The sequence below is a fragment of the Phaethon aethereus genome (assembly GCF_964289735.1).
Source record: "Phaethon aethereus genome assembly, chromosome: 19".
Taxonomy (NCBI): domain Eukaryota; kingdom Metazoa; phylum Chordata; class Aves; order Phaethontiformes; family Phaethontidae; genus Phaethon; species Phaethon aethereus.
Window position 1 is genome coordinate 1409398 of NC_138595.1, and position 18299 is coordinate 1427696.

General features: G+C 37.5%; 1 protein-coding gene across 4 annotated transcripts in view; it reads left to right on the forward strand.

Moving 5' to 3' along the window:
• NF1 (neurofibromin 1) overlaps positions 1 to 18299 on the forward strand; it is a gene marked incomplete at its 5' end in the record, with an annotated part of 99119 nt that overhangs the window by 32869 nt on the left and 47951 nt on the right. For 3 of the 4 annotated variants that reach the window (XM_082008480.1, XM_082008481.1, XM_082008482.1), the window contains 15 exons: positions 189 to 328; positions 877 to 999; positions 1405 to 1488; positions 2121 to 2237; positions 2791 to 2972; positions 3078 to 3289; positions 3927 to 4088; positions 5121 to 5224; positions 6147 to 6282; positions 10887 to 10949; positions 12916 to 13074; positions 13930 to 14027; positions 14169 to 14315; positions 14708 to 14854; positions 15196 to 15306. In XM_082008480.1, the coding sequence (XP_081864606.1) occupies positions 189 to 328; positions 877 to 999; positions 1405 to 1488; positions 2121 to 2237; positions 2791 to 2972; positions 3078 to 3289; positions 3927 to 4088; positions 5121 to 5224; positions 6147 to 6282; positions 10887 to 10949; positions 12916 to 13074; positions 13930 to 14027; positions 14169 to 14315; positions 14708 to 14854; positions 15196 to 15306 (1985 nt within the window). The remainder of the gene's footprint in view (positions 1 to 188; positions 329 to 876; positions 1000 to 1404; positions 1489 to 2120; positions 2238 to 2790; positions 2973 to 3077; positions 3290 to 3926; positions 4089 to 5120; positions 5225 to 6146; positions 6283 to 10886; positions 10950 to 12915; positions 13075 to 13929; positions 14028 to 14168; positions 14316 to 14707; positions 14855 to 15195; positions 15307 to 18299) is intronic. The other variant, XM_082008483.1, reaches the window with a different exon arrangement.

An 18299-nucleotide genomic window follows, 5' to 3' on the forward strand; every position in this document is an offset into this window, starting at 1 on the left:
TTCTCAGAATCGTTATGGCTGGTAGTGTTGAGATTTCAGTCTTGACATACATTGAAATTCTTTTGGCTAGGTGATACTAGAAAAAATGCTTGTCCGTTAGATTTTTGAAATGCTGCAGTATATGTGATAAGTACCCTTTTTTTGGTTTTGTATGTAAAGAATTAAGACCACCAGTTTTCTTCCTGTAGGTTTTGTTAACTGAGACCAACACGCAATTTGTAGAGCAAACCATTGCTATAATGAAGAATTTGCTTGACAATCATACAGAAGGAAGTTCAGAACACCTTGGACAAGCTAGTATTGAGACAATGATGCTAAATCTGGTTAGGTAAGAAATCCTGTTGACCTTCCTATACAAAGTAATATGTTTAAGAAGTGAGGTAAACCCTCCTAGTTTATATCTTTTCTGCTTGCATCCGTGGAGAAACAGCAGCTGATTTTCTGATCCTCATTGGTACGGTTCTCACAACTTCAGTAATTGTGGAGATAATTTATATGTAGCATAAAGTATGCTGATGGGGGGCGACTTTTTTAAAAAACTAAATCATTCCGTTGCTTGGCCTTATTCTTATATGCATTCCTGGTTTCTTTTCTGTACAGTGGTGTTAGTGGTTGAAAAATTAGCTGAAGGGCGAATTTCTGTTCAGTTTTGTAGTAACAGAAAACTTCTTTGGCCAGAAGAAATCTGGTGCTGGTCTTCAGCTGATATAGGGGCTGGCTTGCTCACTTGGAAAATAAAGTAGCCCAAATACTTGCTAACCCATTATGCAAGTCTGCTGGGTCAGCCAGTGTGTAGGTTCTAGCATGGAGCTGAAAAGATGTGTCAGACATTTGGGCCTTGTAGTATGAGGTATTTAATCAATCTTTTTTCTTCAGGTATGTGCGTGTGCTTGGAAATTTGGTACACGCAATTCAAATAAAAACTAAGCTATGTCAGTTAGTAGAAGTAATGATGGAGAGGAGAGATGACCTTTCATTTTGCCAAGAAATGAAATTTAGGTAAGTATTGCATTCTGTAAGTTCTAGAATGGTGTAATGTGGAAAAGTGTAATTTTGTTTGGCTACATTTTTAAAAAAATAAACCAAAAGCTGACTCCCACCAGTATTCCTGTTATAGGGATAGTACTCCTATCTTTGTCTTCAGAATAATTTAGAGCCTGGTGCTGCATTAAAATTTTTTGATAGTGGGGACACTAAACACATGTAAAAATTTTGTGTGTGATACAGACTGGAGTATTACTTGGTATAACAAAATTTGTTCAGTTCCTCTTCAGTGTGTGGTGGTTCAGACAGTTCTTACATTGAATTTGTAATAATTAAGAATGATGCCAACAGTAGTGTGTTTGGGGAAGGGTTGTTAAAAACAAAAAAACAAAGCTAAAGCGATCTATCTATGTGTAACAGGAACAAAATGGTGGAATATCTAACAGACTGGGTTATGGGAACGTCTAATCAAGCAACAGATGAAGATGTGAAATGCTTGACAAGGTAAGAAAGAATACTATTGTACTGTTGCTAACAGTGTACCAGGTAGCATTTGATATCCACAGATGAGCTGGCTTGTGTGGACTTCTTTAGTGGTAGTAATTTTAAGAAAAAGACAAAAAAATTGAAACTTAAGTTTTGGTGAGCAACAACAGAATTATATTTAATACATAGGTTTAACTAACATGCCTCTTGAGGTGTTTGGTGGGTGTATTTTGGTTTGGTTTTTTTAATCTACTGAATTTATTTAATTCCTTTTAATACATTTTCTGATTTAGCATTAGGATTGACCATTTTACTTGCTAGAGCTATATCTTCATATGATGCATTCTGAAGAGTAAAATTATCAAACATTATATTGTTGAATTTATACTTAACTGTTTTTTTAGTGACAAATTTGGTTTGCAGTTGTTGTCCTTACTAGATGTATTGCTTGCACCTGTACCACAACGTCAGAGCTTTTTTCCTGATGGACAGAACTTTACTAGAGTAACTTTTTTTTTTAAATATTCTTTTCACCTGCAGTTAGATGTCTAAGGAAGAGGGATGTGGTACTGCATGGGAAAATTACGAAGAGGAAGGAGAGACTAATTGTGCTGAATTGATTCACAGCTTCTTAAAACTTTATTTTTCAGAGATTTGGACCAAGCGAGTATGGAAGCAGTAGTCTCTCTTCTTGCGGGGCTTCCACTACAGCCTGAAGAAGGAGATGGTGTTGAGTTGATGGAAGCAAAATCTCAGCTATTTCTTAAGTAAATAGTGACTTGTAGCTATTTTTCTATACAATGACTCTAGATGCACCATGTGACTTCTATCACAAACTATGTTTTTTCTTCTAGCAGAAATTAATTATCCAAACAGAAATTACCTCTTACACATCCCATTTCACAAATCTCTACGTCCTAGGTTTATGGAAACACTTTAACTTAGAAAATAACTGCAAAATTTGGCTTTGTTTCTGCTTAATGCAGGTGTATGTTTAATTAATGGGAATGATTAGCTTGCTTTGATACTGTATTTTTATCCATCAAACTTAAAATCTCTTTCAAGACATCTGTTGTAAAGGCACATCTGTGAAATTCACTTTCTTGGTTTGAGACAATTTGCATACAGATTTTAGGACAGTGCTTTCTGGTTGTTACAACACATTTAAAATTTTGGACTGTGCTACAAGAAAGATTACTTGGGGCAGTTACGAGATTTTTTGGGAGGCTGATTGTCTGTTTGCTACTCTGTGCAAATCTTTTCAGATGGTTGCCTTTGCAGACTCTGTTTTACTTACGCAAGTCTCTTTCTTTCCTGTAGATATTTCACGCTGTTTATGAACCTTCTAAATGACTGCAGCGAAGTTGAAGACGAAAGCGCACAAACAGGTGGCAGGAAACGCGGAATGTCTCGAAGGCTGGCTTCGCTGCGGCACTGCACTGTTCTTGCTATGTCAAATTTACTCAATGCCAATGTGGACAGTGGTCTTATGCACTCAATAGGTAAAGTAGTTAGAGTTAACTGTGCATAAATGAATACATAATGAAGACATTGGTATTTAATTTATTTTTACATCTTCCTTAGTAGTTCTGGGTTTTTTTAATCAGGCTTGGGCTATCATAAAGACCTCCAAACAAGAGCTACGTTTATGGAAGTCCTCACCAAAATTCTGCAGCAGGGAACAGAATTTGATACGTTAGCAGAAACAGTGCTAGCAGATCGGTTTGAGAGATTGGTGGAGTTGGTTACAATGATGGGTGATCAGGGGGAGCTTCCTATTGCTATGGCTTTAGCCAATGTGGTGCCTTGTTCTCAGTGGGTAAGTTGATTCATGCATTTTATTTCCTACATTTTTGAAAATATTAAGTTTTGAAATAAAAATTAGTGCAAACATTAAGGGTGTAATAAAAGTCTGCTAAAGAGAGATTAGACCTACCGTTTGTGCTGGCTCGCCTTTCTTAGTATAGTCTCGAAAAGTGTACTGAATCTAATTGCCAGACATCTTGATTATAAATGGCATTTTTATACTAAATTTTTAGTTAATGTCTAAGAATAATTTTATATGCAGTTATTGTGATAAATGCATCTGTTCGGGCTGGTTATTTATTACAGATTGTGCCGTAATGCAGACAAACAGAACTAACTGTATTTGCTCCTGTAGATTCTAGCAAGATGAATTGGGCTTTGTTATTCAGCAGAATAACTGCTTATCTATCTGGACTAACCATTATGAATTTGTATGACTGGATATCATGAGGCAGATTTTTAGACAAGCAATAGCACAGGAAAGATGTAAAGAGAGATTGTGTATGCTTAATTTTATATTTACGTGTGAGACTCCATAGCAAATTTAAAGCATTAGTACAAACTGCTTGGTGGTTTTTTTCATAATTCTTTTTTTTGTACTCGCTTTGGCTTACTGCTAGTCAGATTAACATTTCGTTGCTTCTTTTAAGGATGAGCTAGCTCGTGTCCTGGTCACACTCTTTGATTCTCGGCACTTGCTCTACCAGCTGCTCTGGAATATGTTTTCAAAGGAAGTTGAACTAGCAGATTCCATGCAGACACTCTTCCGAGGAAACAGCTTAGCCAGTAAAATAATGACTTTCTGTTTTAAGGTATATTATCTAATCTTTCTCTCTGCTACGGATCACTTCAATAACAGGAGAAGTTTAGCGAAATACAAAACTCTACCAGTCTATGGTGTTAAGCACTTGAGAAACTGGATTAGAAGAAAATAGTACGGAGTTGCCTTTGGGTCTCAGTTTAAGTTAGTCTCAGCTTTCACATCTGTTAAGTTTAGGGAGTTTTGCTTTTAATGTTTTAATGTTTGAACTAATTCTTCTTACGCTCAGGTCCAACTGAAAAATACAAATCCTCCTGGAACTAACCTTTTGCCAAGACTTCATGACCCAACCAGTTAGGATTAAGCTTACAGTTAGTCCTCTTGAAAGTTTCCATGGCAATAAATGTTTCATCTTGCCTCGTGTGTATATTCTGCATTGTAGAGAAGAAAACTGGTTGCAGTAACAAAAATGTTTGCAAGATTTGTAGATTTCAACAGAGATTACTAGTTATTACTAGTTACACTGTTAATATAACTTACTTGATACAAACAGCTAAATATTTCTAGAAGTTTTAGTTCTCTTAAAATCCTTTCCTAAATCATCTCCATAGTAGGGCTCTTTAAAATTCTGACTAGTTTAGTTATACAAGTGATTCTGGGGCTAGTACCAGCTTGAACGCTGTTCCTGATGGTCTTTTTTAATGGGCAATTTCCAGATGGGGAGTCAGACTCTGAGGTCTTGTTTATGCTTCCATTCAGTTTAAAAAGTTGTGTAGTACTATACAAACAGAGATGGGGTGTTGGGTCACTGTGCTCTAAGAAAAGATCCCATCTGGTTACTGTGGTTATTAAAGTGACCTATAGTTTTCTCTAAATTGGAAATTAATTAAAATACTTGTAGAAATTGATCAGACATGTTTCAGAAGTGAGACTATAATATAGAAACGCCAATTCTACAGAAATTTGGCTTATGCCAAAACTTATCAAATGTTTTCAGGCACTTTTAACACTTGCAGAATTTTGGAGTGTTCCTGTGGATTGCCTTGTTAATCTGGCCACCTGTTCTCATTTTCTTTCTACACAGGTATATGGTGCTACATATTTGCAGAAGCTTTTGGAGCCTTTGTTAAGGACTGTGATCACATCCTCTGAATGGCAGCACGTTAGCTTTGAGGTGGATCCAACAAGGTTTGAGATTCAAGGGGGGAGCAAATGTATTGTAATTCTTTGTTATTTGCTGTTCAAGTCAACTTATAGTCATTGTAAATATAATGGGTTTCTTTTTCTCCTTGTTGCAAATATTTTTCTCATACTTTCATACTTCTCCACTCCTCACTTTACCAGACACATTAATTGTACCTGCAATCCTTATACCCAGGGAGAATTATACAGAGATGTCCAGCACAGCGAGATGAGTTTTGCTGCATGTCCTCTAAGCCCTGAGAGAGTAAGGAAGATAGAGAGCTCTTGCAGGACCTCTTCTCCTCCTTGCTTCTTCATACTTTTATGTAGGCCGCTAATGTGGGGATTTCCAGTAGTACTGGAAAGCATCTGACCTTAGCTTAGCAAGCTTTAGGTCATTGAATTAATTACAGAAGCAAGATGGAATTGCGTGCATGTTGTGTGCAATTTTTTTGCTTTGATTTTTCTTCTATCGCTTCAAGACTTGGATTTAGTAGCTGTTGTTCTGTTGCTTTGGATTATCTCCAACTCTTAGAAAAACTTTATGTATTTGTCTTTTATGTAGCTCACCAAAAGACAGGCCTTCTTTTTAATAGTTTAACTCTCAGATATCTGTGTCTACCTCAAAAATTTCATTCCGAGAAACCGTCAAACTGATAATAGTTACCAGTTGGAATTATGTATGCATGTCTCTGTATGAAATGCTGTGAGAGAATCCCGCTTACAGCTGTCTATTACTGAGTTTTAAATGACCTTTTATTTGTAACTTAAATGGTTTAAAATATTGATGGAAACTTTTGTGTAAAAGATCATAAATATTTCTGCAAGATTTCTATTTACCCTGTGAAATAAGGTTACTACCACACATATGAGTACAGCTAGTATCATTTCTTTGATTGCTGGTCATAGATTTATGGGTCTGTTTCAGGCTGGAGCCTACAGAAAGCCTTGAAGAGAACCAGCGGAGTCTCTTGCAAATGACAGAAAAGTTTTTTCATGCAATCATTAATTCTTCTTCGGAGTTCCCACCACAACTTCGCAGTGTGTGCCATTGTTTATACCAGGTATGCCTGCAATGGTTGCCTGCCCCTAAACTTTGAGTTTTGTTTTTATAATTCTAGCAGTCTGGAGCTTGGTCCAGTAGTGTGTGCACAGTGAGTGTTTCTTGAAGACTGTTTTCAGCTGTTTGTTAAATAACAGGAATCTAAACGTAGGGACTGAACGGTGTTTTAAGACTTGGGTTGGCAATCAGGAGGTGACTAAATGGTATATTTTTTTTTTAAGGATTTGAATCACAGCTAAGAACTCAGACCTCTAATAAGGCAGCAATAATCTGCTTTAGCATCTCTATGGGAGACTAAATATTAACTAGGGAGGTCACAGTTTGATCAGTTTATCATATGGGCCATCTATAAGGAAGACAGAAGAGGGGAATATAAAAAAACCCAAAATGCTCCTGGGTTGAGAGAATGCAAAACTGTGTTTTGAATATAGAAACAATGTTCTTGTTTGCTCTTTATACAGGGTCAGTTAAATCAGAAATAAAGTTAATTAATTATTTAAAAGTCTTATGGATCACACCTTTGATAAACCTTAACTTTGTGAATAAACTAGCTACTGACTCTAGATAGTTTTCTCAGTGTAAAAATAGAGGCAATTTCTTCAAGAGCATTTTTCTCTGAAGTAAATTTTTCCCAAAATTGTCTATGAAATGCATTATTCAGATCATTGCTCCAGCAATATTATTTAGTTGTCCATTACAGGTGGGCACAAGCTTACCCCCTCTGCCTTTGGTAGAAAAGCAGGTTAAAAGGGGTACGAGATGCTCATTAGAAAAAGCCTGTATGGTCTTCAGTGGGACCACAGTAGTCACAAGTTGTAAATTTTAGAAACTGTGGGTTGAAGCTGAGTATAATGGAAGGAAATAGATGTATAAAATGCTGTTGGCTGTATTTGGTAGAGAATTGTTTGTGGTTACATGTGCTTTCCTAAAGAAGATCACTCGTGGGTGAGGTCAAGACACTGCATCATTCAGGCTTTGTTCTGATCACGCTCAGTGTCCTGACTCGTCACGCTGTTCTGAAAGCAGGAGTCTCTAGGTTGCTGTGGACAGCTGTAAGGAAAGCCATTGGCTTGTGCTGGGAAGGAGGTTCACTGGCCTGTAATTTGGTAAATAACATTACCCTTGTAACTGAGATGCTGCAGTTGCTCTGTCTTTTGAGGATGATAGGCTCTTGTATTTAAGAGGTAGATGACAACAGGAATACATTTTGGTCTACAGAGTAAAATACCTTCCATCTGCTATGGGCAACACAATTCCGATCGAGGTTCTGTTGCCTGTCAGAGGCCTGCGGTATGTTACAGTATGTATCGTGAAGGGCAGCTGTACTTCGATTAAATGACTGACCAAACATCTTGCAAACACAGAGTACTGAGAAATTCAGTAGGTAAATAGGAGGAAGAGAACCTGGAGGAGACAGACAAATGTATTTATAGACCTCTTCTAATGAGGCAAATTACAGAGACTTCTAATTGTGGTTCAAACTTCAGTGCTGTCACACAAACCATGGGAAGTTACCAAGCTGGGACCATCCACTTCTTGCTTGTTTCTGGTATCATTTATAAATGACGCTTAAAGAGAAGCGGCCTTCCCGCGTGGTGCACTGTCCTCTGTAGAGTAAGTTCCCCTATAGCGGTACCCTCCCGGCTGCCTCCCGTTCCAGTACTGGCGCTCCCCGGGCTCCGTCCCCGACTCCTGCTCCGTCCCGGTTCTGCGGCTCTCCACAGCAGAAATGTGGATAAGCATCTCCCAGTATGCTTACAGGTCTCTCTCTTGCTCTTTGTGTGTTTCTGATGGATTTAGCTGCTGCTAAAAATGCCAGCGGGGGATACTCCTGCTGCCCTCCGGGCTCACAGGAAATGCAGTTTCCAGTCCTGTTGGAGGACTGTCGCAGAAGAGCTGTGCGTGGCAGAGTATTTGAGCAGTGGTCTCAGTGAAGTGGTCCGGGCGAGCTATTTTCGGCCTTTCAGCCACGCAGTCTGTATCTCAGGTCTCAAGTAAAGCAAAGAAAACTGATTTTCTGAGCTGTGCGAACAAATTATGAGTAATAAAAAAATTCTGCGCAACGTGGTCTAGTCATATTTTTACAGGGAATGCTGTATTAATAAATGCAACTGCTGCAGTTCTTAGAGCTTGGAAGTGAGAAACAGTGAATTGCGTGTTGTGACTGTTGCGGATCTTGGGTTGTCATTGTGAGGTGTTGGAATGAATTAGGCGCGCAAACGATGTGCCTTTGTTTCTGCTCTAACAACTTGTATAAATGGCTTCTAAAGTCATCAGTTTTGTTTCTGACAGTGGTTGCACTCAGGTTGGCAGGGGTGTGTTTGGGGGTGGTTTTGGTTTGGTTTTTTGAATTGGGAAATGGGGCAGGCTGGTTTCCTGCAGGAGCGAATGCTCAGTCTCACAGAGGTTGACTGGGAGTATATTTGAGCGCTACTGAAAATGTCACACGCGACCTTGATTGTTGCTTCTGTTATTAGATGTTACATTGTCCCACATCCTTTTCTAGCATTGCTTTTATGTGCTCTACTATGATGGATCAGATCTATTTCCATTTCAGTAATAAGTTGCTAGAAATTACTTCTATGCAAAACATTTTTAATTCCTACATGAATTGGAATTACTAAACTGTACTCACCAGTTGGCAGTGCCAGAGATTCTTCTGTGGAAGCATTGTAAAGGCAAGAATAGAGCCAGTAGCCTTGACATTTTTTGGTAACAAGGGTAGTTTGTTCTTGAAAGAGATGATTTACAGGCAATTATATAGGTGGTATTAACTGATACTCAACCTCAACATTTACTATTTTAACTGTTTCTAATAACACACATATTTGTGTACAAATGTTTGTTCATCACAAATAGTGTAATAATTCATTGTGTACTTTCCAGAGAGTTTTGAAGAGTCTGGCCTTTATCTGAAAGAAAGTACAATTAAAATCTGAATTTTTGGGAGCGTTAATCCGTTTTTATCCTAAGAACCAAATAAGTGATTTTTATAAGGTAACTTCATTTTTTATAAGGTGAATGCGTTTCATCCCAAGCAATAGCGTAATACTAAATGAGACTGAACTTTACGGTGTCTTTTTATGCTTTGAGTTTTAAAGTAAATCTGTGTGCAAAAAATACTCATCAGGTATGTTCTGTAAATGATTTGTAGCTAATTTTAATCAATGCAGCAACGTTATGGAAACGGTGTATTTAGTTGGATATTGGGGTCTACCCTGGCTGGTGTTTCTGTTACCAGAACAGAGTCCCAGCAAGTGTTTTCAGCTGGGAACTGCATGTAACTAGTTGCTGTGGCAGATTCACGCTTGCTCATTTTCAGCTAACGGACGTCGAGGGGTGCTAATGTCGTCACGAGCAAGCCTGATCAAAGTGACTCATACAAAGAGGGGTGGAAATTTTTCATGCTTTAAGTGCAATAGCTTGATGCATAGAGTATGTATATGACTGCTTCAGAAGCTAACCGTAGAAATTACACAGAGCCAGAAATTTGGCAGAGGTGCCATTGGCTAAATATTAATAGGTCCTGCACAAATTTGAACTATTTAAATTTAGCTTGGTTAGTAGAAAAGCTTTTACTGACTGTTTTTTATTGGTGGTTTTGTTTTTCTTTTTTTTTGTTTGTTTTGTTTTGTTTTTCTTTTCTTTTTACTCTCTCACGTTCTTAAGTTGTAGAAATTCTCTTCCGGTTCCAGTTTGTGTGGTACTCTAAAGATTATTGGAACGTTGGTGCGTGCATCCTCTCAAACTGCTGAGTATAGGTAGCTTTCCGTCGGTACAGCTCCAGGGGTTGCTTGCTGTAAGGCCTCTCAGGGATGCCGATTTACTGCTATGGCTAGTATGAAGGATGTAGCATTGAGATCCAAGACCAAAATTTACCTCTGTGCAGGGGAGCAGCGCACAAGGCCGCTGTGCTATAGCTTTGCTCAGATCCTGATGGGAAATACGAGAGAACGTGATGCTTCCTGGTGGGTCCCTTTGCGTATAACTGAAATGCAGAAATAAGCACAATCAAGTGGTGTCTTGATTTGGAAATCTATAATAACTTAATGCAGACCCGCTGGCTTTTTCTTCCTCTTTCCGCAGAGTGTTTTATGGCAGTGCTTAGCTATTAAAGTAGTAATAACCATGATGATTCGCAGATCTAACTAAATTGAAGGACACACAGAGAAACATTGGGAAGATTTAAATCTCTAAATTTATGTTAAAAGTTAATATGTATTTCAAAGGTGTAACACTTCACTGTTTTTACCACTAAAATTATTCGGGGATGGTGAAATACATTTGAAAGCTGAATATACCATTTAATGCCCAATATTGTATATCATGAGCACATTAATGTGGTTTGACTTTTAATCTAGCCAGAAATAGTAGAAATGATTGAAACGCAACATTTGCTTGTTTTGTATTTAGTGCTTTGTCAATAAGATGTAATAAAATTGTGGAATAAAAACTCCATCATCAGTCTTTAGTTTATATATTTCATTTTCTGTTGGTTGTGTTTGTTACATTTTACTGTGTAATTTATGTACAAGTCAACATTGGTTTTTTGTTGCTGTATGTAGTTGGTGCTGTGACTTGTTTGTGCTCATCTCTGTTCTGTAGGCAACTTGCCACTCTCTACTGAATAAAGCTACCGTAAAAGAAAAAAAGGAAAACAAAAAATCAGTAAGTTTGGAGACCTTTTTATTAGCCATTTCTTTCAAAGCACAACAGAAATCTTTTGCTGTTTGTTCAAAACATCTTTACTTCAGTCTATTTGACCTCACTGTAAAATCATTCTACTAATTCTGGCACAAAATAGCTTTCATTTCGATTAACACTGGAATTAAGTTATATTTAAAATATTCTCTGTGTGCCTATTTGAGTAAACAAAAGACATTTTTAACATTACTGCTTAGTATTTAATACTCTGATTCTTCTACCCTTGCCACCATCTTCAAATTAAAAAAATGTGGAAGAAAAATATTTTTTTTGGTTTTGGGGGAAATCTGAGTTTGTTTAGTTGTTTTTAACGCTCTGTTTGATAACTTGACTTCAGCTTGCATCCTGGGAGAAGAACAATTAATATATATGGGTTACTGAAAAGAAAAGAGGCTTATATGACTTATTTCTGATGTATTTTCTTTTGTTTGCCTGTGACTAAGCAATAAAATTTAGCACTTGTTTTGATTTACTGAGAAAAGCAGATTTCCCATTTTAAGTATCTTGCTGTGTTAAAGAGTTTAGATATGTATAATGTGATAAGAGTTGTGTCATTAACAGTTGAGACTTACCCTTTTCTTTGACAGTGACCTCAAAATATAAAGTACGAATAAAACAGAAGCAGAATGGAAATTTAGACTTTTATTAAACACTCCCTTATTTTTTGCTGTAACTGAGCAGAATAGTAATAATGTTTAATGCAAAAATCTGTGTGCAAACTAGTATTTTACATGAAAATACTATCAGTAATTCCATCACAAGGTAACTGAATGACGTTGGTACTGAACCAAAGTGATTCTTGATATATTTTGTGTGTACTAATGGCATTATCTGTTTTAAGCAGCATGATTTGAGATTGCACTAGTTATGTTTTGAAGTATTTTAGTAAAATGGGGTTTGTTTGGTTTTTATTTGTTTATAACAATACAATTTAAAATACGAAGCTTGCTAATTTTATTCTGTGGAAAGGTAGAATCTGACTTGTTTTGATTAACCGTTGTTACTCATAAGAAAATACACATACAGGTACAGAATCTTTATAGAACCACATGTAGCATATTTAATGTCAAGGAGCTTTATCTTTAACTTTTCAAAGTCAAATGAAAAAGAAATGAAAGAGAATAGACTATCCTTTTAGTAATACATAGGTGATTTCCTAAAAAGAAAGGAGATTTCTTTTTTCTTACAACATTTGCAGAATTTGTTTTTTTTCTAGATAGCAGGGAATGGTATTCTAAATCTGTAGTTCTTCTGGCAAATTCCTGCTAAGTGATTTTGAACAGTGTCTATATAGGCAGGGAAGTATACTGGCCACTCAGCTCTGGCTCATTCTGTCTTTCCTTCTTTGACAAATCTGAGATGCGATGGTTTGAAGAGTGTATCTACAAATATCTCCTTCCCACAAATTTAAAATTACTCCTGAAACGTTACAGTGTATGTCTTATTGCTGGAGATGCTCTTGTGACCAATAGAAATTGCAAATACACAACTAAAAGACCCACTCATTTGAAAAGAATTAGCTGTATTTCATGGGAAGGCTGCAGGGACCCAAGTGTATACGGCATTTGTCTGCTCTGCTGTCGGTGGCAGGGTCCTGGAATTAAGTGGTCAGTAGTTCTGACATACACCTTCCTAGCTTTGCCCAATAGCTATTGTAGCAATTTCACCCCAGCAAGAAAGTTTGTACGAAAGCTGAAGTAAAACTAGCTAGTGTCTGCTAGCCCCCTCGCCCCTTACTCTTGTTTCCCTCTCGTTCCTAATTGTCCTATGATGCAAGACCTGTCCTACTCAAGAGAGTCCTACTCAGATGTATTGAGCTTGATCGGTATGGAAAGAATGCTTAAAGTTGGATTACCATACAAGGCTTTTCTCAGCTTGCTTTCCCTTTTCTTTAATGCAAAAATATTCTTTATAATTCTCAACTTCATAGGTTGTTAGTCAGCGATTTCCTCAGAACAGCATTGGAGCAGTTGGGAGTGCAATGTTCCTACGGTTCATCAATCCTGCGATCGTCTCCCCTTACGAGGCAGGGATTTTAGATAAAAAGCCTCCACCAAGAATTGAAAGGGGATTGAAACTGATGTCAAAGGTGAATCAGTAAATATTTTGGTTTGGCCATATTCTGTGTTCTACCTGATTTAGTTTTGTTCTTTGGCTAGCGTTAGAAAATTTAGGTAGAATTGTAGTTTTTTGTAGCAACCGTCATGTTTGTTTAAAGTGCAGTTTCCATACAATGTTTATACATCTTAACGTTAATGTTATAGCTCACAGCAGCGTAAGTACAGGGAACAGTCTGTATGGAAAAAAACCACTTTGCCAAAATCATGTGTAAGATAACAGAATGCCTTCTGGCTCTTCGCTTGAACTTCTAACCTCAGCTGAAAACAAAGAAACCAATGTTACTTTGACCACAGTGAGAATAATGGCAGCCAGATATTGATTAAGTTCATACTAGTGCTAAAGAAGTGATTTTTCCGATCTTTAATCTCACTTGGTATTATTTCCTGTAAAATTAAAATGGAAAAAAAAGATTTAATGGTAGCATACAGATTCCGAGGGCCGTGCGTATTACCAGTTTTGAATGTTGAGAAATTACAGGTTTCTTTAAATAGGCATATGCTGTTGCTTTTACATGTCTATATAATTTCCAGAAGAAATAGTTAACATTTAATAAATGATGGTTTTGAAAGAGGATTTATTTTCCTGGTCTAAACCTGAATAAAGTTGATAAATAAGTGAAGTTGTTTTCTAGTATTCAAAAATATGTGAAGGAAAATATTTTGACAGTGAACATATTATGGATTAGTTGGCTTGTCGGCCTTTTTTTGTCTTGAGGTGTCGTATCAGGTCACAGTGAATATTTCCGACACTGAAGTTACACTGACTGTCACAACAGTTAATACATTAAACCTTTATGTGTCTTTACCATCTTTTTATTATTTAGATACTTCAGAGTATTGCCAACCATGTCCTGTTTACAAAAGAAGAGCATATGCGGCCTTTTAATGATTTTGTAAAAAGCAATTTTGATGCAGCACGAAGGTAGGCCCTTTGAAAACTTGCTCAGGCTGTCTCATGTAAAGAGGGAGCGGAGAATGTTCTTAACAGCCCTTTAATGTACCCTGAGTCTACTTGGCAGATTTCCCTTACACACTTACGGTTATTACTGGTTTTGAACTCTAGGTTTTTCCTCGATATTGCATCTGATTGCCCAGCTAGCGACACTGTCAATCACAGCCTGTCTTTCATCAGTGATGGCAATGTGCTTGCTTTGCACCGGTTGCTGTGGAACAATCAGGAGAAAATTGGCCAGTACCTTTCCAGCAACAGGTAAGACTTCAGAAATGTTATGAAGAAGGGAGTTGTTGATGGGAAGAATATTTGGAAATACTTTCAGATGCTTTTGTTGTTACTACTGAGAAGAATATTGTGGCTGAATAATCTTACATTTGGAGACTTTTGACTTACTGACAAGCCGTTATTGGGAACATGCCTAACTTGCTGCCCATCTTACTGCCAACCTTTTGTGCAAGTGTATAGTCGTCTTATCTTTTGTAAAAATTGTTCTATGTGTAACAAACGCTTTTCTTATTTCTTTGTTGAACACTTTTTAATGTTAAAAAAGAAAGTGCAGCCTGTTCAAGGTAAGGGAGGGTGGTGGGCAAAAAACCCAAAGGAATTGCTGAGTAAAGAAGGACTTTCAAGTAATATGCTGTTTCTAGGGACCACAAGGCTGTTGGAAGACGACCTTTTGACAAGATGGCTACTCTTCTGGCCTATCTGGGTCCTCCTGAGCACAAACCCGTGGCAGATACCCATTGGTCCAGTTTAAATCTCACTAGTTCCAAATTTGAAGAATTTATGACAAGGTAACGAGACTATCATGGAAGGGACACGCATTGTGAGTTTCTAGACTTGAGCACGTCAGGCAAATATAAGTAGTTATTAAGACTCCAGCTTTTGTTTTGAAGGGGAGTTTAAAAAGCTGGCTCTACATATACCTTTTAAGTTTCTGAGTAGATGTGAATTTCCCGAATTAAATTGAGAACTGGAGATGGCAGTAGTGTTTGTGATTTAACAAAGATTCAGGATTGTCTGAGCTTAATGCTTTTTTTTAAAGAAGCAAATAAAGAGGGTTTAGGTGGGTTTTGTGTTTTGTTTTGTTTTTAAAGCAGTTGTGAAAAGTTGATGTCAATGTACTGCTTTTTAGGCATCAGGTACATGAAAAAGAGGAGTTCAAAGCACTGAAAACATTAAATATTTTCTACCAAGCTGGGACATCAAAAGCTGGCAATCCTGTTTTCTACTACATTGCTCGGCGGTAAGGAATCTTTCACCTTCCCTGTCTGAGATAAACATGTAAAATCAAAAGTATCAAGTGTATATTAGAAAGGGACACCAACTTTTGTAACAAACAAGAATCTGAAAATAGCTTATTTGTGAAATTTTGGTGACAGTATTTTTTGAGTTGTTTCCTAAATTGGAACTCTCATAGTTTTTCCACCCAGGAGTATGTGAGTATCTGTGGAAAAATACATAAAATTTTAAATACATTTTACTAATTTTTTACTGTCTCAAGTAAACTACATCTACACCACATTACTGCTAACCCTTTATCAGTGATTTTAGCATCTTCGTTTTCTCAAGTATAAAATGAGTAACAAGCTAAAACATGGGATAAAATTTCTCACAATGGTCCCTATATCCTATTTTAAAGTCTTTAGAAGTTTCACACGTAGTCAAGACCATGGTGTTGCTTCAGTTTCAGCATTATGTTCTAAGTGACAATAATACCATGTTTTTGGAAATGATTGAGAACATTGGAAGTATCACTAAATTAATAAGAAAAGCAGACGTTGATATGTGAACTTTGCAGAAGACTGTGTTTTTCCAATAAGGCAAAATTTTGGAAGTTCTCTGTCTTCTGTGGAAGATAGTGATTCATAACAATGAGTAACACATGCTGCAGTATTGAAGAATTGGGGAAGAATATTCCAAGATTAATATCAGTCAGTTTATGGTCAACTAAGTCACAATGGTCACAATTCTCTCTCTCTCAAACAATAAAAATTAAAAAAAAAAAAAAAGCTAGTAGTTTCATTAAAACTAATGTTTGCAGTCATAAAGCTGTAGCTAGAGTAAGAATATAACTGGAACTTGGTATTGCAAGCTAGTTATTAAATAACTGCATTATAAAATGCACAGAGGATAGCATGTTCAAAATGGTTTCCATAGTAATTACACTCATTACTAAAAGTCAGTCTTTTTAAGAAAAGGAAAGTCAGTGTGCTCACAACTAAGTGCAATCAAAGACAGAACTGTACAGATAAGATTAGAGCTGTTGTACCTTTCGCTGTGCTGTGTTGTTGGTGCCTTTGCTTTTGGTAACTGGGTTGCTGGTGAGGTGTTGGCTGGCAGCAGTGGGACTGCTGGTTTTGGCACCGGCGGAGAGCGTGGTGGTGCTGCCGCCGAGGTCTCTGAAGTTCTCACCAGCACTGATGGCGGTAGTGAGAGTCCTGATGCTGGCAGATCCTGTATGGATGTTCATGCTTGGATTATTGTCGATGTATTTTGTGCCAGCGGGGCTCTCGGTTTTGCTTCTGCTGCTGTTGCCAATGTGGTTTTTGCTGGTGCTGCTGGTGGTAGCTGAGTTCATGCTGGTGGAGCTGCCTGTGGCACCAGTGCTGGTAGAGTTCATGTGGTTGCTTTGGCACTTCCTGGTGCTTCTGTTGCTGGTGGGGTGCTTGTTTGTGATGCCAGTGGGGTGGCTGCTGCACCAGTGGGGTGTGTGCTTGTGGTACCCTTGCTGCTGATGTGCTTCTCTGTGGCATGGTTAGGAGTGGTTGTGGTCTCTGGGGAGCTCTTGCTTGACCTGCTTGTTGGGTGGTAAGGTTGGGACGAGAGCTTTTCCTGGTGGTGCGTGTTGCTGTCCATAGTGTGATCCTTGCTGGTAGTGGCCCTGCTACTCATGGTGCCAGTGGTAACACTTTTATTGATGGTGCCACTTCCAGCAAAAAGTATTGTCACAATCTGAGGAGGTGTCGTCAGTGGTGAACCTTCTGCAGACCCTTTGAGTTCATGTAAGAACATGAAAACAAGCAGAGGGAAACACTTTAGCAGTATCTTCTGTTTGTATTCAACAATTTAAATAAATAGCCAATACATGTTTGCAAACAAGGCATTCTTCAAATTCTCATATTTCTAATAAAAATCATACCAGCAGGCATGCAAGATTTTTTCAATTAATTAAAATCTTAGATCCTTAATTTTATTAGTTTTCATAGTTTTTCATTGCTTTCACTAGTGCTTTTCACCCTGTAGATTGAGTTACAGACTTACTTTCCTAGAAAATCTGTGCTCTGTCATACCCTGTGACTTTTGTAATCTCTGAGAAATTTTAAAATAAGGAACAATTTAATCATTGGAAGATTTTATTGTTTTACCACTGTATAATAAACATACCTTATTCCAAATTCAAGTTGGAGGCTAAAATAATGAGCAAGCTTTGAAGAACCTTTCCAAATATAATCTTTAACTTGGTAGTTGAATTCTGCTACTTAAATATGGTTTCCTAGCCAGGATGCAGTTAGAGATCCAACAAACGAATACATCTGTTCGCATTTCTTTTATTATGTTTTTGATTGTCAGAGCAACAAAGAAACAAAACTTCTATTCAGTATCAATGTGAAAGGTAAAATAAAGGTCAAAAAGTTTCCTTCTTCTGGAATTTTGTTCAGGCATACCAAAGGGTTTTTCCATGCTTTAAAAAAAAAACAAAAAAACACAGAACACTTGCTTTCAAGCAGGTAGTGTAGGAAGGAGATGCTTACATTTTCTTAAATTTGTTGCTGCGGAAGTTCTCAAACACTTGCTTCGCTGCTAGCTCTTAGGAAGACTTTAGGTGTAAGGCAGTACAAAGGTGGAAGGAAAAAGCAAGTGTAATACGGCTGGTACCACTTGCAGATAACATTCGTGTGAATGAGAGTAAAATGCTCATGCTTTTTGTCAGCTCTACACTTAATGAATCTGTAAGTTCATGCTAATCAAAGGAATACTGAGTAACACAAAGAAAGTCTCATTATATAAATTTTGGTTTCTTACCTACTTCTATCTGAACTTTTTTCCAGTGATTTATAACTCTGGAATAGAATTTCTACGAGAGAACATTTATCTAAGACATCCTGCAGCTTTCCCTTCCTTTTGCTTGGGAAATTGCCTGCCTTTAACTTGGCCCCTTTTCTGCATTTTCAATACCCCTGACTCTTTGGATGGAGTCAAAGAAAACAAGATGAGTAGTACCACTTACCTTCTGTC